This window comes from Leptopilina heterotoma, unplaced genomic scaffold (genome assembly GCF_015476425.1).
Source record: "Leptopilina heterotoma isolate Lh14 unplaced genomic scaffold, ASM1547642v1 Lhet_164, whole genome shotgun sequence".
NCBI lineage: Eukaryota > Metazoa > Arthropoda > Insecta > Hymenoptera > Figitidae > Leptopilina > Leptopilina heterotoma.
In genome coordinates this window covers 986,766-1,011,588 of record NW_025110880.1, presented here as the reverse complement: position 1 = coordinate 1,011,588, position 24,823 = coordinate 986,766, and the positions used below count along the sequence as shown (strand labels likewise).

The 24,823-nt window shown below is 22.7% G+C and overlaps 2 protein-coding genes across 5 annotated transcripts in view; one reads left to right on the top strand and one right to left on the bottom strand.

Moving 5' to 3' along the window:
- Nucleotides 1-24,823, top strand: part of LOC122499063 — a 693,598-nt gene that overhangs the window by 281,712 nt on the left and 387,063 nt on the right. For all 3 annotated transcript variants that reach the window (XR_006301298.1, XR_006301297.1, XR_006301296.1), the window contains exon 5: nt 2,716-2,779. The gene's annotated coding sequence lies outside the window, so the exon portion shown is untranslated. The remainder of the gene's footprint in view (nt 1-2,715; nt 2,780-24,823) is intronic.
- LOC122499061 overlaps nt 1,902-24,823 on the bottom strand; it is a 365,723-nt gene continuing 342,801 nt past the window's right edge. For both annotated transcript variants that reach the window (XM_043607128.1, XM_043607129.1), the window contains exons 5-8: nt 16,555-16,793; nt 13,771-13,903; nt 9,225-9,678; nt 1,902-2,777 (exon numbers count right to left, since the gene is read on the bottom strand). In XM_043607128.1, coding sequence (XP_043463063.1) covers nt 2,486-2,777; nt 9,225-9,678; nt 13,771-13,903; nt 16,555-16,793 — 1,118 coding nt within the window. In that variant the 3' untranslated portion in view covers nt 1,902-2,485. The remainder of the gene's footprint in view (nt 2,778-9,224; nt 9,679-13,770; nt 13,904-16,554; nt 16,794-24,823) is intronic.

The window sequence follows — 24,823 nt, the reverse complement described above, 5'->3', positions numbered from 1 at the left end:
AATATTTTGCGGAAAAAGGGTTTGGTCATTAATAGAGTAACTTCTGTAAACGCTATTATAGACTTTCATGTTTCTTTCTTTTTTATTCAATTTGATATGTCCAGGATTGGCGAAGTATTAAAGATACAGATCGAAGAACTTTGTACAAGAGTCGTATAATTCTTTTTCTCGACACATATAGACAGAAAGAGAAAGAGAGTGAGAGAGATAGAGTTAGAGTTAGATAGAGAGAGAAACAGCATCTCAATTAATTTTATTGTTATTATTGACGACTCGCTAAATTATATTTTTTTTCTTTCCTTTTTTTTTTTTTTTGATTCATGACAAAAAACTACATCTATCATTTAATGTTATTTAAACTTCCTTTGATTAACTATACAAGTGATAAATTTATTTTTAGTTTTAGGTTATTTTTTTAACAGTGAATCTCCTACTTTAAAGGGGCAGATTAATAACATTTATTTTTTCTTTAAGAGAGAAGATAAACAAAAGAATATTTTTTCTTAAGTTTTGAACAAAAAAATTTGCAAAATATTTTCTTTTTTTGAAAAAATATATTTAAAAAATATTTCTACTGAGAAAAAAATGTATGTGAAAAATATTGCTAAATATTATTACCTATTTAGAAAAAGTAGGTAAGAACTATTTTTATTTGAAAAAAGTATAAGTTAAAAATATCTCTTTTTTAAATAAAAATATTTATAAAGAATGTTTCTTTTTTGAAACAAAATATATATAAAAAATATTTCTTTTTGGAAAAAGTTTTTTTTTTAACTTTAAAATAAATTGTTAGGACTGGAAAGTTGTTGAATTAAAAATGTTTATTAAGCTAGAAGAAAATTGTTTTTTTCAACATTTATACACATTTTTTCAGTCTTTTAAAATTATTTATAAAAATTCAATGACGGTGATTGAATGTTATTCTGCCGCTTCAAAGTGATTCTGATTGTTTTACATGGCAATTTTTTTTTATACAAATTCATTCAACAATTCAAATCACATTCAAACTTTGGCACTCTTACAATACAAATCAGTGAAAACGCAGTAATTCTCAATCAGTACGTAATTTCTATTAATTATTTTAAATAATAATTTTTAGCAGACAAAAAACGCAAGAATAAAAAAATAAAATAAAAATAGCAATTTTATAAACTTTTTAAGAAAAAATGTTTTACTGATAATCCGTGGAATTTCACTGATGAATTTGGGAAAATTTTTGATTTTCTTATTTTGATTTGAATCAAATTGTTTGGTTGGTTTTTATTTAAAAGAAAACTTTTTAATGGAAAATTTTACTGTTACAAGTCGAATTTCTTTGATTTTCGTATATTTTTTGATTAGTTTTTATTTCAAAGAACATCAAAGAATTTCTTGTAATTGTTTAGAAGAACAATATTTTCTAAACAGAAAAAAGAATAGTAAAGATAAATAAAAGTTAAGTAATCTTTCTAATAAATATTTTTTACTGATAATAAATGGAATTTCAATGATGAATTTTTGAAATTTTTGGAAACTTTTTGATTTCCATTTTTTACAAATTTTTTAATTCGTTTTTATTTGAAACAATATAAAAGAATATATTTTATTTATTTTGAAAAATAATTTTTACTAAATTATTGATTTTATTGCAACTTTGATTCCTAAAAAAGTTTTGATTAATTTTTATTTCAAAGAATATTATTCTTTGAATAATTTTTTTTACATTTGTTTTAAATAGTAATCTTTAAAATCGTTTAAAATTTAGATTTATTTAGTATGTACATTTAAAATAATTTTCATTTAATTTTTTATTTTTAATACATTTTTTATTGATTTTTTAATAGAATTTTCTTGATGAACTAGTAAAAATTTATTTATGAAAAAAAAGATAAAAAAGAAAATTAAATCTCTGGATTGAAATTATTAAAATATTCAAAAATTCAAATTTAATGTAACTGAGTATTGTAATTTAATTCTAAATCGTAAAAAGTTGAGCCACTGATTTGGAAATTAGTGTGAAAATTTTCACTGATTCATTTTTTCGATTGTACCTTATTTTTATAAACAACAATTGAGTATTAAAACAGGCAAAGCTTTCTCGGACGAGAGAGACAATTATTTTCATTTTGATTTTTTTCTATATATATATATATTTATATATAATCTGTCATTTCCTGTGAGTTAATATTTACATATACAACCACTTTTTCTTAATCACGAATTTTCACGATTTATTTCTTCTTTTTATATATTACAGAACAAATGTAAATATTTAAAAAAAAATCGTCTCTTCACAAATAGTCATTTTTATCAAAATTTTTTTTTCATTTTGATCATGCTCTTGAATCACTTTTTTGAAATTTGACAAGTTACATTGAACTGTAAATGAAAAAATGTCCTCCTCAACTTCCAAAAATCTAGTTTTTTCTTTCATTTATATTAATGTCAACTAGAGTGAAGACTCATCTTCCTGGAGTTACCTTGGAGTTGGAGGAGGAGGTGGTGGTCATACAGCACTTCCACTATAAAAACCAATTCCCGGACCTCTTTTTCTCTTTTCACATTCCATTGTGCTAAATGTATTTTGTGCAATTTGCGATTTTCTTTTTGGATTTTGCAGTGTCATACTACGTAAACTTGAATTTGAACTGGAACTTGTTCCCGGTTCTGATACTCTCAACATTCCTGAATGAATTGTACCAAAATTTTGATAGATGTATTGTGGTTGTATTGCAGAAACTGAGGGCGCTGGATGCTTCAATGTTATGGGCACTGTTTGGCCAGCGAGGCTGTTGTATCTGTAAGTCAAATTTTTATAATTATTATTATTATCACTATATAATAATCATATATTCTGACATAGGAGAATTGAGGGAAAAGTCAGGAGTTTTTATTAAAAGTACTGAAAAAAATTAAATTTTTAGAATTCATAAAAGAAAATTCTGAATTTTTGTGTCTTTTTTTGTTTTACTCATAAACTATAAAATTACCATGAATTCTAATACAAAACATTCAATTTTTACAATTTCTGGCAAAAATTTCTTTTTAAATAACTTAAATCATGAACAACTATATATCATAAAATAAATAAATTATTTAATGAATAATTTTACTTAAACATTTTAAAATTAATTGAATTTTTAAAGAGTTGCGTTTACAATTTTCATAAATAAATGAACTTCAATCGGTTTCAATTATAAATTTTATAAAATGTAAACATTGAATGAATTTAATTAGAAATTTTAATGAACTTAGATTTTTGAAAAATTTTAATAATTCAAAATTTTCTAAAATTAGTTTAATTTGTTAATATATATTTAATTAATTATTAAAAATAATGGAATTACAGAAGAATTTTAGTTGGAAACACTAAAAAAAAATTGAATTTTGAAGATGTTACAAATGATCGCAGAAATTCAATTATTTTCAAAAGTAATAAAATTCTTATCTCAAAATTTAATAAATGTTCAAAATTTACAAAAAAATCTCGACAAAATCCCAATTATTATTTTTATAAATAAAAAAATTCTTCAAAAATTCAATTATTTTCATAAATTTTAATAAAATTTTTGTCATTTCAATTATTTACAAAAATTTTACTCATTTCAATGATTTTCAATATCTACTATTTCAATAAAATTTTCCAAAAAGAATTCAATTATTTAAAAAAAATTTTAATAAAATTGTACGCAAACATTTAATTATTTTCATAAATAATAAAAATTTCACAGGAATTCAAATATTTACAAAATTTTTATAAGTTTCTTCTCAATAATTCAATTATTTTCATAAATCATAAGACTCATCGCAGAATTTCAATTATATTTAATACAATTTTAATTGAATTCCTTGAAGAATGTAACTATATTCTAAAAAAATTTATTAAAATTCGTCAAAAGAATTCAATTATTTAAGAATTTGTTAATACAATTCTTCATAAGAATTAAATTTTAAGAAACATTCAATTATTCAATAAATAAAATTTACTTTTGTATTTAGATAATTAAAATTCTCGTAGAATTTTCTAATAAAAATTGATTTGAAAATGAATTTAAGTTTAAATTTTAGATAATAATAGAATATGAAAATAATTTTTAAGAAGTAACAGTAACACTAACAATATTCTTCTAATATAAAATAATGATTTTGACACTCGGTTCTCTTTAATTATTATAAAACATAAATAAATCGATCACTCTGAGTCGAAGACTCTATCTTTATGTTTTATAACAATATTTTCAAAGTTAATTATTTGTAAATAAATTTAACAGAAAATTTTTTTCTTTATTTTCTAAAAATTCAAAAATTTTCGGATTCATTTTCAATTTAATTGAAAAAATGACAAATATAAATTGACAAATATAAATATAAAATTCAATCTAATTAGAAATATAATTTACAAAACATTTTTTCCTTTATTTTTAAAAAACTGTGAATTTTATTAAAACAATTGAAATTAAGAAATCGTTATCTTTATGTTTTATAACAATATTTTTAAAGTTAATTATTTTCAAAAAGTTTAAATTTGAAATTTTTGAAAATCTTAATTCTTATGGAAAAATAATAATAATTAAATATTTAAAATATTTAAAAAAAAGAATTATTGTTTTCGAATAATTTTACAATTGAAATATATTTGTAAATAAATTTAACAGAAAATTTTTTTTTAATAAAATTTTTTCCTTTATTTTCTAAAAATTAAAAAATTTTTTGGATTAATTTTCTATTTAATTGAAAAAATGACAAATATAAATATAAAATTCAATCTAATTAGAAATTTAATTTATAAATATTTTTTTCGTTTATTTTTAAAAAACTTTGAATTTTATTAAAACAATTGAAATTAAGAAATAGAATTGATTCAAATTATTTCCTTATGAAAATTGAGAATTTTCTACAAAAAAATTAAGAAACGGAAATATCTAATGTTTTTCTTAACAAAAGAAAAAAATGAGTTTGTAAACAATATTGTTATTGAGAAATAAAAATTATGCATTAAATGGGTATATTTCCTATTTTTTAATAAAATTTTTTTAACAATTAACAATTTTCTACTATTTTTTATAAATAAAAAGGACAATAATTTGCATAATAATTAAGATCAATCAAACGAAATTTGTTATAGAAAAAGGACATAACAAACAAAATGGGTATATTTTTATTTGTTAATCATAATTTTTTAAAAATTTTCTGATTTGAAATATTATTTTATTATAAATCATGAAAAAATACCTGCATATTTTCGATTTGTGAAACAATATTTTTGAAAGAAAAAAACTGCGTACAGAATGAATGAAAGAATAAGAAGATTAATATAGTTAATTATTATTATAAAATTAATTAATTAATTTACGAAAAAAGTAACTTACTAATTTTTATTTATTTAAATTTATTTCAACAAAAGTTTTTAAACCTTTTCAGTAAAAATAGCGGTACTATTTTCTATGACGTAAAAATATTGGTAAGGGTTGGAGAATTTTATTATGCCTGGGGAAATTTTTTGTATACAGCATAAAGAAGCAGTTAGTATGATGATCAGATATACATATAGTATAAATATAAAAGATGTGTATACCCTCATATAAATAAAAGAGACATAAAAGTGACTAAAATGAAAAGCAGGAGGGGAAAGATTTATTGCAAAACTATAAGACAGAAGACTTTGTGTTTTTTTTAAATAAATAATTGCTATTGCTTTATCTGATCATTAAATTAACAATCAAGATTTGACACAATAATGTAATAATTACGGGTCAATTGGACCCGCATCTGTATATATACATATATATATATATATGTTTGAAACCGTCGGGCAATTTATAATATTGATAATTTAACTTTTCTTGAAGTTGTACACACAGCGTATAATAATTATATTGAAGAGAGACCGGCTTGAGGATAAAGAGATTCGTATCTTCAATCAGGTGCTAATCTACAAGATTATATAAATGCAAACTCTTAAACGAATCAGAACAATTTTTTCTTTTAAATATTCATCACGATCATTCAGATGTATTAAATTGCAGAACAAATTTTTATTGAAATAATTTCAAAATTTTTTTTTATTACAAATATACATCCGAATTTTAAAGAGGGATAATTAATTTTCCTCTACATAGTTTATATCGATTAACAGATAATTTTCATTAATTAATTTTATTAATTAAGTTAAATAGGATAATTAGTATTTTCCTAGTATTTCATTAGAAATTTACTAGAATTTTAGTAGTTCTTTACAATTATTATTAATATTTTACTAGGATTTGACTATTATTTTGTTATTATTATTATTTTACTAATATATCACTAATATACTTAACTAGTATTTTACTGGAATTCTAGTAATACTTTTTTGCAACTTTACTAGTATTTTGTAAAAAATTTATTAGTATAATTATTACTAGTACTAGCAAATGTTACGCGCGCGAAAAGTGATATTCCATTTATTATTATTATGCAAATTATAAAATTTTTTAATTTCAATTATAAATTTTTTTAAAAATTCATAATAAAAATTTTTAATTCCACTATTTAAGTACATGTATTTAATTTTTATTATTATTTATATTTTTCAAATTATTAATATAATTCTTCGCAAGAATTCAATTATTTTTATAAATATAATAACATTCTTCTAAAGAATTCAGTTATTTTTGTAAAAAGTAAATTTTTTTGCCAAAATTCAATTATTTTCAACAAAATTTTAACAAAATTTTACTAAAGAATTCAATTATTTTTAAAAAATTTTTAATAAATCCTTCGAAACAATTTAATTATGTTTTTCAATAGTAAAAATCTTAGCAAAAATTCAAAAAAATTTCACGAAAGAATTCAATTTTTTTTAATTCGTTATATAACATTTTTTAAAAAAAATTCAATTATTTTTAAATAATTTAAGAAAATTCTGTGCAAGAAGTCAATCATTTTTTTATAAATAACGAAATTCATCATGGGAATTCAATAATTTTTAATAGAATTTCAATAATATTTTTCGAAAAAATTCAATCTTTTTCTAAAATTTTAATAAATTATTCGAAACAATTCAATTTTTTGAAAATTTTTAATAAAATCTTTGCAAAAATTAAATTATTCTCTATATATGTTAATACAATTTCTTTAATGAATTAAATTATTTTAGAAAATTGTAATAAAATTCTTCGCAAGAATTCACTTATTCTCAAATTTTTTAATAATGTTCTTCGAAAGAATTCAATTATTTTTAATTTTTATGAATAATAAGATTCTTCTGCAGAGTTTAATTATTTTTGTGAAAAGTAAATATTTTTGCCAAAATTCAATTATTTTCAACATAATAAAATTCTTCATAACAAATTAATTATTTTTTAAAATTTTAATAAATCCTTCGAAACAATTCAATTATGTTTTTAAATAGTAAAATCTTTGCAAAAAATTCAATTATTTTCAATAAAATTTCACGAAAAAATTAAATTTTTTTTAATTCGTTATAAAATTTTTCAAAAGCATTCAATTATTTTTAAATAATTTAAGAAAATTCTTCGCAAGAATTGAACTATTTTTTATAAATAACGAAATTCATCATGGGAATTAAATAATTTTTAATAGAATATTTTAATAATATTTTTCGAAAAAATTTAATCTTTTTTTAAAATTTTAATAAATCATTCGAAACAATTCAATTTTTTGAAAATTTTTAATAAAATCTTTGCAAATATTCAATTATTGTCTATATGTTAATAAAATTTCTTTAATGAATTAAATTATTTTAGAAAATTGTATTAGAATTCTGAGAAGAATTTAATTATTTTAGGAAATTGTAATAAAATTCTGAGAAGAATTTAATTATTTTAGAAAATTGTAATAAAATTCGGAGTAGAATTTAATTATTTTCTAAAAATTTTAATGAAATTCAATATAATTAAATGTTTAGTTTAAATTATTGAGACAAACGATTATTTTAAAAGCTTGAAATAAATTTTCCATAAAATTCAATTTCTTTAAAAATTTTCAATTAATATTATTAAAGATAAAATTCTTCAGAAGAATTTAATTAGAATTTTCAAAAATTGTAATAAAATTCTTCACAAGAATTCAATTATTGAATTCAATTGTTGAATTCAATTGTTGAAAATATTTGAAAATAAAAATTATGAAAAATGTTGGGAAACAAAAAATCAAACAACAACTAACTTTAAACTGCAAACAGGTTTTCCAGAATACAACGATTATTATTAATATAGATTATTCTAATAATTATCAGTATAATTAATGGAATTCTAATTATAAATATTTAAGTATGATGTAATTGTAATTATACAATAATATTTTTAAATATAATTAACATAATTAGTCTAATAATTAATATAATTTGTTAGGATTTTTCTAATATTAAATTAGTATGTAACTAAAAACAAAAAACAAAGTTTTTCTAAGGATATCAAATTGAGACAAAAAACGAATCAAAAGTGTTGCAAATCAACGTTTTGATTCGTTTTTTGTTAAAAAATTCGTCAAATTCGTTTTGAATTTTTGCAAAGATTTTATTAAAAATTTTCCAAAAATTGAATTGTTTCGAAAAATTTATTAAAATTTAAAAAAAAAATTGAATTTTTTCGAAAAAAATTATTAAAATTGTATTAAAAGTTATTGAATTTCCATGATGAATTTTCTTAAACTATTTAAAAATAATTGAATTCTTGTGAAAAATTTTGTAACGAATTAAAAAAAATTTAATTCTTTCGTGAAATTTTATTGAAAATAATTGAATTTTTGCAAAGATTTTACTTTTTAAAAGAATAATTGAATTGTTTCTAAGGATTTATTAAAATTTTTTAAAATAATTGAATTCTTTAGTAAAATTTTATTATGATGAAAATAATTGAATTTTGTCGAAAAATTTTACTTTTCACAAAAATAATTGAATTCTTCAGAAGAATGTTATTATTTATAAAAATTAAAAATAATTGAATTCTTGCAAAGAATTATAATAATTATATTATATTTTTCGTTTGAATTTGATATCATTAGGAAAACTGTGAAAGTTTTTTGAAAGAACCTATTAATAAACTTTAGATTAAAAAATAAAAGTATTCTTAGTGGAAGAAAAATGGTAAAAAATATTTCGAATTATTCTTTTGGGACATTTTTCTTTACAGAATTATTTTTTTGTAAAATAATAATTTTTTATAGAATTATAAAGAAAAGAGTAAAAATAAATTATGCAATTTTTCTTCTTATCATTTTATGGTAAGAGAATTCTGCCATACCTGGTGTCATAACCAAACGATGTGTCGAGTAGGGATTCTGCATTGTCGGTATAAATTTGATAACTGTCCTTATCGCTAAATGTTACTCTAGGATCTATTGTCGTCGCCTGTTCAACTCTACAGGCAAATTCTCCATATCTCGGCTCCTGTCCACTGGGATGCTCCTTACTCTCACTGAATGTTATAATATTCTGTCTCGATTCGGAAAGAATGCGTGAATCCATGAGACCCTCCTTATCAGCAAATCCACTTAATCGTGAATCAACAACACTCTGATCTGCCTTATCAACAAAAGTGAAACGTGGATCGGGAATTTTACCCTCCGGATAAGTAGGCAACATGTGCGGTATTTCTGCTTTATCCACATAACTTATCGACTGTGGATTCGAGGAACATATATCGGGCGCTGATTTACACAATAAAGAAGTTCCTTCCTCCGCCACTTTTTGTGTAACTGTTCAAAAATACAAAAAAATATTTTAATCGTCTCATCATATCTACTTTTTTTTCATTTCTATTATCTTTGTTTTTTATAGAATTTGAAATTAACACTGTTTATTAAGGAGAAGCTACTGTTAAAAAGTATATCATTTGGTTTATTATTCACAGTTAGGAGTTAATAATTTAATAATCTATTTTAGTATGCAGATTGGTGAAGCAATTTACGCTTCGATATTACAGGCAGCAGTATTATTGTTATTTATAGATGCTATTAAATTGAGGAATATATTTTTAATTAATTTATTGCAAGGGAAAAATTTGTATAATTAATAAATATTCGTAATAAAGTTATTGCTGAGAAGTATACAATTAATAATAAATTAATTATAAATTATAGAAATTATGATTTAAAAATTATAATAAACACGATTTGTAAATTGTAGTAATTACGATTTATAATTTCTTATATTTAACAAAAAAAAAAAATCGTGCCAAATCTAATTTGAAATTATCAGTAGATAGTGAATTTCACGTCAACTCATTACTAATATTTTCATGACCTAATAGAATTTAATTAATGCTCTGTTTACACAATCCTTAGGTGATGAAAAAAACATCTCCAATTGTTTTTTGAACAAAAAAATAAAAAATGTCGGAGATACAAGTCTCTGAATTTTTTGGTACTATTTTTTTAAAAATTCTGTAACCTCTGTTCCAAAAATCTAATTCTGGGTTTTTTTTTGTTATAAAAATAAAAAAATTTGAAAACACAATATTTTCGTAATTGCGATTTTTATTTTTCAAATACGTAAAAAATAATGCAAAAATTTTTTTTCTTAATTCTAATAAAATTTATTATAAAATATAACATTTTCTACACAATTTCCGATATTGAAAATTTTAATTGGATTAGAACAGAAGTTACAGATTTTTTAAAAATAGAACCAAAAAATTCAAAATCTTGTATTTCCGACATTTTTTTATTTTTTCCAAGAAACATTTGGAGGGTCATAAAAATATATGTGTTGAGTTGACGTGGAATTCACCAGAAATTCTTAAATTTTTTGTGTTGCTAATTTAAAATTTTAGAATCTAGGAAAATTTTTAAAATTGTTTGATCACTATGTTAGAGCCTCCATTTTGAATTTTAAAATCTGATATTAAATTTAGATTCAATGTTTCTCAAAATCAGTGAGTCAACTTTTAAAAAATTTTGGTAGTCGTTAAAAATTTAAGAAAAAAGACAAGAAGATTTTTCTAAAATTTAAAATAATAATTAATAATTCAAGAAGATAATTATTATAATTGTTAACAAATCTATAAAATAATTTTTATCAATGTTGAGAATTGGAAAATAAAAATATTAATGTAAATAATAAATATAAAAAATAAGAATTTTTAGAAATGATTATTCGGTGATTTGAAGATTATAAAAAATATTTTTTCGCAGTGATAAACATTTTGTCAATTGATCATTCATTACAAAGAATTTCGGTAAAATAAAGATTCGGAAAATAAAAATTGAAGTCTTCTCATGCACCTCGTTAAATGATCTTTCTTTTTGCTTCCTCATGAGGAAATATTGTAATACCAAAATTTTTCAAATTCGATTTTTTGACATGTCTTTATTTTATTTGACCTCAGAAATTAAAAAAAAATTAAACTTTAAAAATCTAAAATTTTAGAAAATAAGACTTTTTTAAAAATTTTGTTAATAAATGTAGGAGTAAGTTTAAAAGTCGCATAAACAATAATTTGCAAAGCATTAAAAAACGCTTCGATTGACTTCTTTTTGAACCTAATTCGATTAGAAATTACGAAATTATTAGTGTTTTAAAAAACATAAATTGTAAAGAAAGTCTTATATTGGAAATTTTTTTTAAATGTGGAAGTAACTTTTAAAGTCTTATAAATTACTTGTGGAACATTAAAAATGATTTCAGAAACCTGGTTGCAAGTTTCAGACTTCGCACCCGATAATTAATATTAAAAAAGTAGCAAAAAGTAGCTTTCAAACTGAAAAAAGTAGTAAAAAAGTTGCTATCAAAAAATTGAACTTGAAGACCGAAAAAATTCGTTTTAGACACTTCACAAAACTAACAAAAATTCCATTCTATATTTTATTTTCCTGACTTTTTTCCTAATTAACATAAAAAATATTGACTTCTTTCTTATCCTGTTAATAAATTGAATTCCTGCAACGAATTTTATTATTCACGAAAGAATTTAAATATTTCTAAAAATAATTAAATTCTTGCCAAGAATTTTATACAAAATTTTAAATAATTGATTTTTTTAGACTTATTTATTATTTTAATGCAAATTCTAATTTAAATAATTGAATTCCTGAGAAATTTTTATTATTCATGAAAAGAATTAAATTCTTAAGAAGAATTTTGCAAAAAATTTTTAGATAATTGAATTCTGTTTGGAAATTTTATGAAAATAGTAGATTTTAAACATCATTGAATTGCTAAATGTTTTTAAAAATAATTAAATTTTACAAAGAATTCAATTAATATTTTTGCCAATAATTAAATCTTTGTGAACGATTTTATTAGAATCTTTTAAAATAATTGAATTTCCAAGAAGAAATTTATTACTTTTAATAATAATTGAATTCTTGAGATGAATATTGTTATTTATAAAAATAATTGAAATTTGTAAAGAATTTTATTAAAATGTCTCAAAATAATTGAATTTTCGGGAATAATTTTGTTATTTATTGACATAATTGAATTCTTTCGAAAAAATATTTATGTAAATAATTGAATTCTTGGGAAGAATTTTAATTAAAATCTAAAAGAATAATTAAATTATTGAAAAAGAATGTAATTAAAATTGTACCTATTTATAATAATTGATTTCTTTCAAACAATTTTATAAAAATATTTGAAAATAATTTAATTCCTTTGAAAAAATTCTAATATTTTTGTAAATTGTATTCTGCCAAACAATTTAAAAAAAATTATTTTTGGAATGGAATTTTTCAACAATTACTGTAAAATTCTATTACAAATAATTGAAACCATGCGATAAATTTGATTATTTATGAAAATAATAGAATAGTTGCTAAGAATTTTATTAAAATTTCCAAAAAAAATTAAATTCCTGAGAAGAATTTTATTATTTATGAAAATAATTGAATTATAGCGAAAAATTTTGTTAAAATGTATAAAAAGATTTGAATTTATTTTAACAAATTTTGTTATTTTTGAAAATAGTTGAATTTTCCATAAGAATTTTCTAAACATTGTTTTAAATAATTAATTTTTTCGAAATATAATAAATATTATGTTTATTTTTAATAATTGAATTCTTGTGGTAAACTTTATTTGTGAAAATAATTGAATTTTTCGATTAATTAATTTAAAATAGTATTAAAAATAATATTGAAATTCTTCCATAAGTTTTATTATTTATGAAAATAATTCAATTCTTGTTTAGAATTTTATCAAAATTTTTTTTCATATATTGAATTTTTATGAAAAATTTTATTATTAGGGGAAGTAATTGAATAATTGGGAAAAATTGTATAAAAATTTTGTTAAATAATTGATTTTTTCAACATTTTTTTGAAAATGCTATTCTAAATTAATTGAATTCTTGTGGAAATTTTAGTGTTTATGAAAATAATTGAATTTTGGATGAATTTTATCAATTTTTTAAAAATAATTGAATTCCTTTATGAAATGTTATGAAAATACTAGATATTGAAAATAATTGAATTTCGAATATTTTTTAAAAATAATTGAATCGTTTTAAAGAATTTGATTATAATTTTTGAGAATAGTTTTTTGATTTCTAGTATTAACCATTAATGGGAATGGAAGAAGCTTTCAGTAAACTTGAGCCGAAAATATGCAGAAATTACATGGCAAACGTGTGCTTTCTGTGTACTGCATTAATTAGTTGTAAGACACAATTAATTTCACAAGAGATAATGTAGCGTAAGATATTGATTTTGAAATTTTATTTTTGATTGGTAAATTTGCATGATTCAGTACACTGAACATGAGGAGGACGTGATGAATAGTCTAAATTCCAAGTAAAACCACTCTACGTGGTATGTCATCAATCTAGGAGTTTCCGTGCTTACCCTCACCTTTCTCAGGTTGAGTAAACCCTCGACTCTGTGGTGGACCGGGTGATTTCTGATGGGTTCTGACGAGGTACTCTGAACTGAGGCCACGTTGCTCCCTCAACTTCCTTTCTGCACCGGGAACCATTACTCTTACCTATAGAACAAGAATAACAATGTTAGGCAAACTATCTAAACTAAAAGGATTATTTATCTTGGTACAATACTCAATTCAGTTGTAATTCATTGGTCCACATAATCCTTCGTCGTTGAATAATTTAATTACATCAATTCGCTTAATTGGAAATTCGACTTTTTCAACCCACATCCAGTAAATAGGAAAATTACTTAATTCTACCAAAATTGCTTTTTCTTGGTGAATATTAGTTTGATTTGGTTAAATGTTAGATTAAATTTTATTCATAATATTAGCGAGATTGTGAGTGAAGAGATTAATACTGAGCTTTTTGAATTTAAATGTGGAATCAATATTCGAGCAAGATTAGGATAAATTTTCCAGTAACTGATATTGCCTCTAATTTCAATGTTGGATCAAAATTTTCATGAATATTGTATCAACATTTACCGACAATATTGGTCTAATTTTGTGAGTATAGAAACTAGTTTTGAATCTTATATTAAAAACTAATATAAGAAAACTTATTTTTAACCCATTTCATCGAAGAAGTTTAAATTTTTTCCCATTGAATTTTTGCTCTCTAATTTTTAGGATCCGGTGGATTAAAAAAAATTTGCATATAGTTTTCAGAATCTACAAGAAAAATTAACTTTTGATTTCAGATAAAAAGTTATGATTGTTTGAACAAAAATATTTTAAACAGTCATTATAAACAAATTATGATTTTAAAGGCACAAATATTGTCGAAAAACATTTTTTTTCACATCGCTCTTATTTTTAGAGTTGCTATGAATAATTGAAAATTGTTTAACATTATTATTTAACAATGCTATGAACAATTTTATAAACAAACTAAGAATTAACAAAAATTGAAGCTGTAAAAAATAGTTTATTCTTCTACTGACATTTTTTTACTGTTGTCTTAATGAATCTTTGAGATAAATATTATTGATTGCAATTATTTAACAACAAATTGTTTTTTAACTTAGTTGAGAAATATTTACGAAAAATTGTATGCATAAAGGTTCATTCATCCTACAGAAAAAAATTATAAAAGAAAAAAAAATCGATTACTTCACTTTTAGTTCTTAATAATAAATAATTTGTTTACAAGAATTGTTTATATCTGTTTATAACTTTGATGAAAAATATTAAGAAATAAATTTAAGCCTCAAGATTTATTAACCATATACAAAAGAGGATAGTGGAAGAAAAAACTATATCTTTTCACTTTCATTTGTTGTTAATTCGGAATTTGTTTATCAGAATTGTATATAAAAATTGTTTATAAAACTATTAAATAAATGAGATCAATAATTTTTACCTCAAAAATTCATTAAGACGACGGAAAAAAGTCGATGGAATAATAAACTATTTTTTTCACCTTGAATTGTTGTGAATTCTTAATTTGCTTATAAAATTGTTTATAACATTGTTAAACAATAACGTTAAACAATAACGTTAAACAATTCTAATACTTTAACATTCATTTTAACTATAAAAATAAGAGCATTATGAAAAAAATGTTTTTAGACAATATTTGTATCTTTCAAATCATAATTTGTTTCTAAAAATTGTTTAAAATATTATTAACCCGGCGAGCTTAAAGGTTCAACTTTGTGACACCGAGCGTAACGAGGGTATTTTTAACCCTCCAATGATTTTCTATTTGAATATTAAAAAAAAACTTGAAATCATGGAAATTTTTTACTATTATTATTTTATGCTGCCTAGTAATCTAATTTATTAATGTTACAAGAAATTTTTCATTTGTTTAAACAATTTATTATAGATTATTTTTAGTATTTTCAAATCAAACTAGAAATCAACAAATTTCTTTAAAGCTATTAACTTTTTTTAGTACTACATGGTATTAAATTAATAATTGAAATAAAAAATCTAGTTAAACTGCTTACAACTATTGCATAAAATTATTTAAATAAACAATTGTTGTTATTTATTAACTTTTTACCTATTACATCAAGAAAGACGCAGTTTTTTTCTAATTTTGAAATTTTAGGAACTACTTACTTATCATAACCGATAAATATTAAATGTCAAATTGATATTTTAACAATTGTTTAAACAAATAAATGTTATTTATTAACTTTTTTCCTATTGCCCCTAAAAAAATGTAGTTTTTTTCTAATTTTGCAATTTTCGAACCTACTTATAAAAACCGATGAATGTTAAATATCAAACCGCTATTTTAGAAATTGTTTAAACAAATAATTGTTGTTATTTATTAATTTTCTTTCTATTGCACCTAGAAAGATGCAGTTTTTTTTCTTATTTTGCAATTTTTTGACCCAATTATAATAACCGGTAAATATAAAATGTCAAATCGCTATTTAATAAATAACAATTATTTGTTTAAGCTTAAGCAATTGCTAAAATAGCGATTTGACATTTAACATTTATCGATTATTATAAGTAGGTCCGAAAATTACAAAATTAGAAAAAAAACTGCATCTTTTTATGTGCAAAGGGCAAAAAGTTAATATGTAACAACAATTAATTGTTTAAACAATGTTAAATTGTTATCATTTGATAATTATTAATATTATTATCAATATTATTATTATTATTAGTATTATTGACAATACAATTATTCACCAAATGTTGGATCAATATTGACTTGATATTGACTACAAGAAGGAAATATTTACCATGTCTTCGACTGTTGGAAATCGAGCCATGTAACCGGAGACAGTTAAGAGGGCAGCGAGCTCAGACAAGATCAAGGCAAGTCCGGACAATTGAAGGCACCAACCGTAGTGATACTGAGGTAGTCCATTATCATCCGAATGACTCCTACCTGTTGAGAATGAGTATTTCCTAGGCAATTCCAATGATGCGTCCGATAAGGCAGATGCTAGAACTATCAAACCTCCTCCCAGCGATAGACCTGTGAAAAAAAAGGAAATTTTCAGTTCGCAAAAAAATTAATTTATTTTCAAAAAGAAACATTTTATTCTCAATAAGAAAAATTTTTATTATTATTTCCCAAAATAATACATATTTTTATTCATACAAAAACTAATTAATTTCTTCATTTTTCGAAAGCAAAAACTAAATATTCAATTCCAATTAATCTCATGAAAAAAGTCACCTATTTTTTAATAAAAAAAAAGAAAGTTTCAATTTGCAAATAACAAACTTTCCCTAGCGAGTTAGCGTTGAAATGATTAAAAGAAAATCTTTTTAAATTTTCCTCCAAGTAACTTGGGATTTACATAATTTCTATTAGAGAGAAAAAGCGTATCAATTCTTTCTTTTTCGATTAAAATGAATATAAATCTCTCCGCAAGGATGGAATGAATCATGTCGTATTATATGAATGTAAATGAAAAAAGCAAAAAGAAATGAAGAATATTAGCCAGTAAAATGAATTCTTCCAATGATTGTATAAAGGAAAAGGGTGATGAAATATTTATAACTTTTAAAAACGATTCGGTAAAAAAAATGGTCGTCAAAAAGTACAAGAAGGATCATCGTAAAAAAGGAAGAGAGAGAGAGAGAGAGAGAAAAATGACAAAGAAAGTTTCGCCTAACGCTCGCGCACCATCTAGATTCCCGGATATGACTTAGAATGCAAAGCACTTCCGTGTGCTTAACGCTCCGCCAAAAAGGGCCACGTAAAATGACAACAACGAAGAGATCGTAGAGAGACCCACGCGGAAGTACCTTCTTAACATGTTGCTGACTGCCTTCCGTTCGCCTACTATATACATCTTTCTATATAGATATATATACGTTCAGTGCAAGTAACCACGGATTCTATCTTGCCAAGGGGATGTAAACATTTGCATAAACATAAAAGAGACATCTCTGATCCAATCCCTTCAACGAAACGGCTCCCAAGGCTTACTTTCTGACGTGCCTTTAACCCAATAGTGCACAAATTTTCAATATCAGATGGGAAAATTGCACTTTTCTCCGTTATTCGCATTTTTCGTTTTTCTCTTTGTCAAAAGAGACAAAAAAAAGCATAGAAAAAAATTGCAGAAAGAAGTTAATGTTAGTCGATATCTTTTCATCGCATGTTGATTACTATTTTTTTTTTTTTGTTAAAGGACCAATTCCATGGAAAGTAATCTGAAGAATTTTAGATGATTTTAGCAATATTAATAATACTTTCTGAATTTGTTCCTACATGGAATAAAACTGTATAAAAATTTCTTCAAAATTTTTTTTAGTTACCACTTAGGTACTCAAAATTTTGGTTGGTTTTTCAAAAAAGGCATATAACTTTTTTCTTTGTTAACCGATGAAGATAATTAATTTTGGAAAATATTCATAACACAGGCACACAAAAAAATAAAAGTGGCTAGAAAAAAATTAAATAACAGATTGTGTTGCAAAACAGAACAATAAATTTATACACTTCTCTTACAACAAATCAGAAACAATGTCAGAATTGCTCCATTACCTACTGTTTTTTTTTTAATCGAAAAAACTACCCTTAAATGTACAAATTCAAAGTTTAAAGGCTATTGACCTAAAAGTAAAAAAGTAAGTCAAATTTGACTTAAATTTTGACCCAATGAAACGGCCCCTCATAAAAACCGTTACATTGCAACAAAATTTAGGTCAAATTTGACCTATTATTTTATCTGTTGGTGAAAAGGAGTCTCTATGAGAACTTTCATATTACATTTTATATAAGGATCTGTAGACAAAATAATAGGTCAAATTTGACCTAAATTTTTTTGTAATTTAACGGCCTTTTGGAGGGGTCTTTATGACATCTCCTATTGACAAGTAGGGCAAAAAATAGGTCAAATTTGGCCAAACAAAACATAACGGGCCTTATGGACCGTCATCTATCGGCCCATATTGGGGGTCCTTAATTATTATTTTTTATACTTTTTAACCTGTAAGTAAAATATAGGTAAACATTGACCTAAAGTTTGACGTAACGTAATTAGCGACCCCAAGAAACCCCGAGTAACAAATTTTAGATGAATTTTAACTGTAAAGGGTCAAGGGGTTAAAGTAAAAAAATAAAACTGAAAAAAAAATTAAAAAAGAATAACTTTACCCTTAAATTTTTTTAACGGAAGCATACATTTCTGTATTTTTATTTTTTTAACAACTCTAAAAAGCATCAGAATTGCTTCATCACCTCCAATTTTTTTATATATAAAAAACTACCCTTACAAGGAAAAACTTAGAGTTTACTAGAAAAAAATGAAAAAAAATTAATTTTTTAAACAGAAGCATACGTTTTTGTATTTTTGTTCTCACAATTAAAAAGCAGAGTCAGAATTAAATCGTCACCCTCCAATTTTTCTTGAATAAAAAAAACTACCCTTATATAAAGTTTATAAATTTTTTTTTTAATTTCCGTCTGAAAAATCTTAATCTTAATCTTAATCTTAATCTTAATCTTCTGATATTCTTTTTGAGTTTTTGAAAGAGAAATATGAATTTATTGTTTTGTTTTAAAAAAAAATCTTGTATTTAATTTCTTTTACTTTAAAGTTTGGATTTGCACATTTAAGGGTGGTTTTTTTCATTTAAAAAAAAGAGTGATGGCGAAATTCTAAAATTGGTTCTGAGTTGTTGGAGAAGAAGTACATAAGTTTTAATGTTATGTGACAACCTTGAATTCCAGGAATAGACTCAACACTACTCCACTGTCTAGATTTTAATTTTCGAAAATTATTTATGTCTTTTGATCGCAGTAGAATTAGTTTTATCTTAGGAACACATTTCTGTAATTTGTCCACAAATGATTCGGCGTCAGTTATTGCTTCCAAATGTGAATGCTTTAAATTGTAATCAGTAGCAAAGTGTTTTACGATTCCGCCAATTCCATCGCAGGCACCTAATAGCGATCAAAATTGAAATATTTTATTTATTTATGTATTTATTTATTTATGGATCAATAATGTTCCTAGGGCTAATCAGTCCTCTGAAGAAAAATTTTGTTAAATGAGTCCTCGAATTAATAAACTTAAATTGCGTTTAAACGGAAGCTTTACAATGAGAAAACATTATATTCAATTCAAGTAAGAAAATAATTTTAAGTGATTTTGTTTAATTGAAATTAGTTTATAAGCTTTATCCTAATATAAAGAAAATATCTACTGCTTTGATTCAAAAATACTATTTGTTTGAATAATTATGTTTAATTCCAACATATTTTCTGTTTTGGTTTAAACAAAAAATATGTGTTTGATTCAAACTTAAAAGTTGGTTATAAATAGTTTAAAATCAACCATAAATTATGTTTGAATTAAGTATATTATTTCCATAAATGAACCAAAAAATATGTTTGAATTAAACTTAAATTTGTTTGACTATGTACAGCTAAGATATTTTAAGTTTGATTTAAATAAAATTTGTTTGAATCGAATAAATCGTTTTCTTACTGTAGTGATAGCCGAGTGGAAATAATTTTTAACCCCTTCACAGTCAATTAAAAATAAAGTTTATGTATACCATAAATGTTCAAAATTTTTTTTTTAAAAACATAACATTGTTATATTGTATGTTTTTAGGGTCACTGAATCAAAATCTGTGATCAAAACTTCAAAATTCAAAATGTCGGCTTCAAAATGGCGCCTAGAAATATCCATAAGTTAACGAATTCCTTAACTTTAAAATTTTTTTAGTTGCTATTTTGAAGCTGCCATTTTGACCAGGACCGCTAAATACGAATTGTTTATTGTAAATTCGAATGCAAACAATTGAAATTATTTAATACTGTTTTTTAAAATGTAAGTGAAACATTTAATAGTGATTTAAAATTAATTTCGTTGTATTTTTTTTAATTTACATAGATTTTTATACAAAAAAATTTTTTTTTTTTTTTTTAATTTTTATCTACTGTAAAAATTGTTTAGCGAATCTGATTTTTACATATTATATTGCTAATAGCAAGACGATAGTAATAAAAAATCAGCAAAAAATATAAAGGTGGAGTTTTTGAGAAAATCGACTTTATAGTTTTTTTAAAAAATCGTCGCCATTTTGTTAATAATAAATATTTTTGAAAAATTCTTGTGGATTATTAAAGAGTTCAAAAATACACATTAGAATTCCCAAAGAAAACCTTAATAGACTAATTACGCCAAAAGTTATATAGATTTGAAGAAAAATATTGAGTATTTTTGAAAAAAAGTATATAACTTTCAAACACTGATAACTTCAAGGGAAATTTTTTTTTTCCAAATCGGGAAAACACGTATCTCTTAAGGTTATGTTATTCAGGGGTCACGTGACTCATAGTAAAGTATATGGGGCACGTGACCACTGAATAACATGCCCTTAATTTCTTGTGAAAAACAACATATTTCATTTCCATAGCATTCCGTGATGTTAAGTGGAGAATCTGCCTGATTTGAAATGGAACCCGCCCCTATTAAAATAATGTTTGAGTGTTTCTGATGTATGAAAAAAAGTATAACAATTTATTAAATTGTTTAAATAATTAATTGTTGTTATTTTTTTCATAAACTGTATTTAGGGCCAGAAATTTCTAGTTTTTTCTCAATTGTCCATTTTTTGTAACTGAAACATTCAAGAGTAAAGGAAAAAATAAAAATTAATTATTTAAACACTGTTTAAACAATTTATTTTGTAAATTTTTTAATTTACATAAAACTTGAAACTTATTATTTAACCATTGTTTGAACAATTTATACTTTTTAATTTTTCAATTGATTGCTAATTGTAAACTAAAGTTATTTAGCTAAAGCTAAAAGTTGCTTTTCCTAAGGAATTTCTAAGGCGTTCTATCTTTAACTAACAGCTTTAAGAAAAAATTGTTATTTTGCTATTAATTTTGAAAAAAATTGCTGAGCAAGTTATTGCTCTTGGTAAAGTTACTTTGCCAACAGTGCTATTAGGTAATAAATTTAAAAAAAATTGCAAATAGAAAATTTTACTTTATAACTGTTGCCAAGCAGCAAATTTTTAAAAGATCCGAAACAATTGTTTCTTAGCTCTAATTTTATTTATTTATTTACAAAATCAATTTATATAATTTAAAAACTATTTATCATATTTTCATAAAATTAATTTAATTAAAATTTAAATATAATTTATAAAAATTGATATGAAAATATAAAAAATTAAAGAAGAGATTAACGTACAATTGCTGAGCAATCTAAATAAGAATTTAATAATTATTTTGCTTTTAATTACTCAGATAGTAAACAACTTATATAGATGATAAACAATTTGTATTTACTTATAATTAATTCATTATTTACCATGATTTCAAACGATCTTATCGTAGAGATAAAAAGATCCTGCGCTATGCATTTTAATAAGTGAATTAATTTGAAATTGGAATTTTCATTATTTCAACCTACAAAAGCTTATGAACTGCAGAGAGATAAAATTGAAGAAAGCGAGGGAAAAGGGTCTTTTCCTTTGAATTAGAATTATTGATGATGTTTATTGCAAGTTGAAGTGAAATAAAAAGCAGTGAAACGAGATAAGGAAAGAAAAAGAAGAAAAAGAAGAAAAAGAAAAAAAAGGAAGGGAATGTCTTTCGACAAAATCACAATTAGATTGGTCTTTCCATACTATAAGCAAAGAAATGAAAGAATACTTCCTTGAATATCCTAGCAGGTTGATAGTATCTTTTTTTTTGTCGCCTTCTCGAAGGAAAACGAATTTCGAAAGATGGTTAAAAGGAATGAGAAGGAAAAACAGAAAAGACAATGCATCGAGTGAAAATACTTTTTCCTTTCGCAGTCTCGTCTTCTATGTATAAATATATGTGTGTGTATATTCTTTATTCAGTATCGTGCCAACAGATCGTAGCACGATTTTCCATTGAGTTAAAGTGATTCTAAAATTTATAAGTGTAAAAAGATTTTTCTTCTTTTTCAAAATAGAAAAAAGAATTAATTGTTCTGTACTAAGAAAAAAATTTCTTTTTCATCAATCGAATTTTTCGCTTTTTTTTTTTGTTTCCACTTCCCTTTTGCTTTCAAATTGTGATAAAATTCCAATTCGCTACATATGAGGAAGCAATATTCTTTACTTATACTTGGAACTTTATGGATAAGGTAACGTCTCGAGGACATTGGTTGCACTTATATTGAATTGCGAATCCGTCACGACATACACTCCACATTTCCCTTTCTCACTCTTTAGACTGTTTATTTTCCCTGCACGTTTCGTATATTCCCGGGTTTTATTGGTCGAGGCGCCATACCTAAGCCGCTCTTTTTTTCCTGCTTTCACCTTTAAGGCAAATATTTATCGGGGGATGAAAAAAAGTAGACAACATGTCTCTAGTTACTTGTGAGTCAATAATTTTATGTCTACCTTTGACTTGTCAAGGTCTTTGGTGGAGGAAGAAAATTTTCATTTTCGCACTTTGGTGTAAAAAAAATTTATTCTTGGTTCAAAAAAATATACTTGATTCACAGTAGTATTTTTCATTCAAAATTCTGAATTTAATTAAAGAAGTAATAGCAAAAATTCGCGCGGCTAACTTCTTGCTACCTTCTTTTTAAATAAAATTAGCAATTTTAAAAATAATAGAATTTAAAAATTTTCTAATAAAAAGTCTTGTTTAAAACACTGAAAAAAATTCAATTTTGGAGAAATTACAAATAATTGCAGAAATTTAATTATTGAAAAAAAGAATAAAATTCAACTATGTTCAAAATTTGAGAAAAATTCTCGTAAAAATCCCAATTATCTTTATAAATAACAAAATTCTTCTCCAAAGTTCAATTGTTTTCATAAATGTCGAAAAAATTCTTGTCCTAATTTCAATTATTTTCAAAATTTTTCTAATTTCAATGATTTTCAATATCTACTATTTTAATAAAATTTCCCAAAAATAATTCAATTAATTGAAAAAAATTGTTAATAAAATTGTATGCAAACATTTAATTATTTTCATAAATAATAAAAATTTCACAGGAATTTAATTATTTTCATAAATAATAAAAATTTCACAGAAATTCAATTATTTTTATAAATAATAAAATCTTTTTAAGGAATTCAATTATTATTTTCATAAAAAGAATTTTAAATTCTGGAAAATAATAATTGAATTAAAATAATGAAAATACTTATAATACTTTTATAAGTTGTTTAATTTAAAAAAAGGTTGAATTTGAAATTTTTGAATGTCTTAATTCTTGTGGAAAATCCTGTTCCAAAAATAAGATTAAAAATAGGAATTGTGCAAATATTTTTTTTCTTTTTTTAAAACAAAATAATAATTTTGTTAAAAAATTTGTGATTCATAAACAAAAATAATGCAAAATAAATGAATTTTCTATTTCTTAATCACAGTTGTTTAACAATTTTCTAATTTTTCTTAGAAGTAAAGAACAAAAATCTGCATAATTTTAATTTGACAAAACACAATATTTAACAAAATTTTAGTCTTTTAATGAAAAGAAGTGAAAAAAATTCTGGTGATTTCTATTTGTCATTACAATTTTTAATTAATTATAAAATAAAATGATTATAACATTAATTAATTAATTAATTAATTAATAATATAGTACAAGTTCCTGTAATCTGTTCGCAGTTTGAAGTTAGTTGTTGTTTGCTTTTTTGTTTCTTAACTTTTTTATAATTTTCAAATAAATTTTTCAAATTTTCTAATTTTCTTTTCAAATATTTTCAATTTTAAAATTAATCTACTAAAAATCATCGAATTGTTGCAAAGAATTTTATCAAAAAATTTGATAATATAATAATAGAATTCCTTCAAAGAATTTTATTAAAATTTTTAAAAATCCTAATTAAATTCTTTTGAAGAATTTCTTTGAATTTTTTTTAAACTAATGGAGTTTCTTTAATAATTTTAATTGAAAATTTTGAAAGCAATTTTATTAAAAGTGAATTGAAAATAATTGAATTCTTGCAAAGAATTTTACTATTTATAAAAACACTTGAATTATTTCGCGCAGAATTTATTAAAATTTTAAAAATAATTAAAAAAAA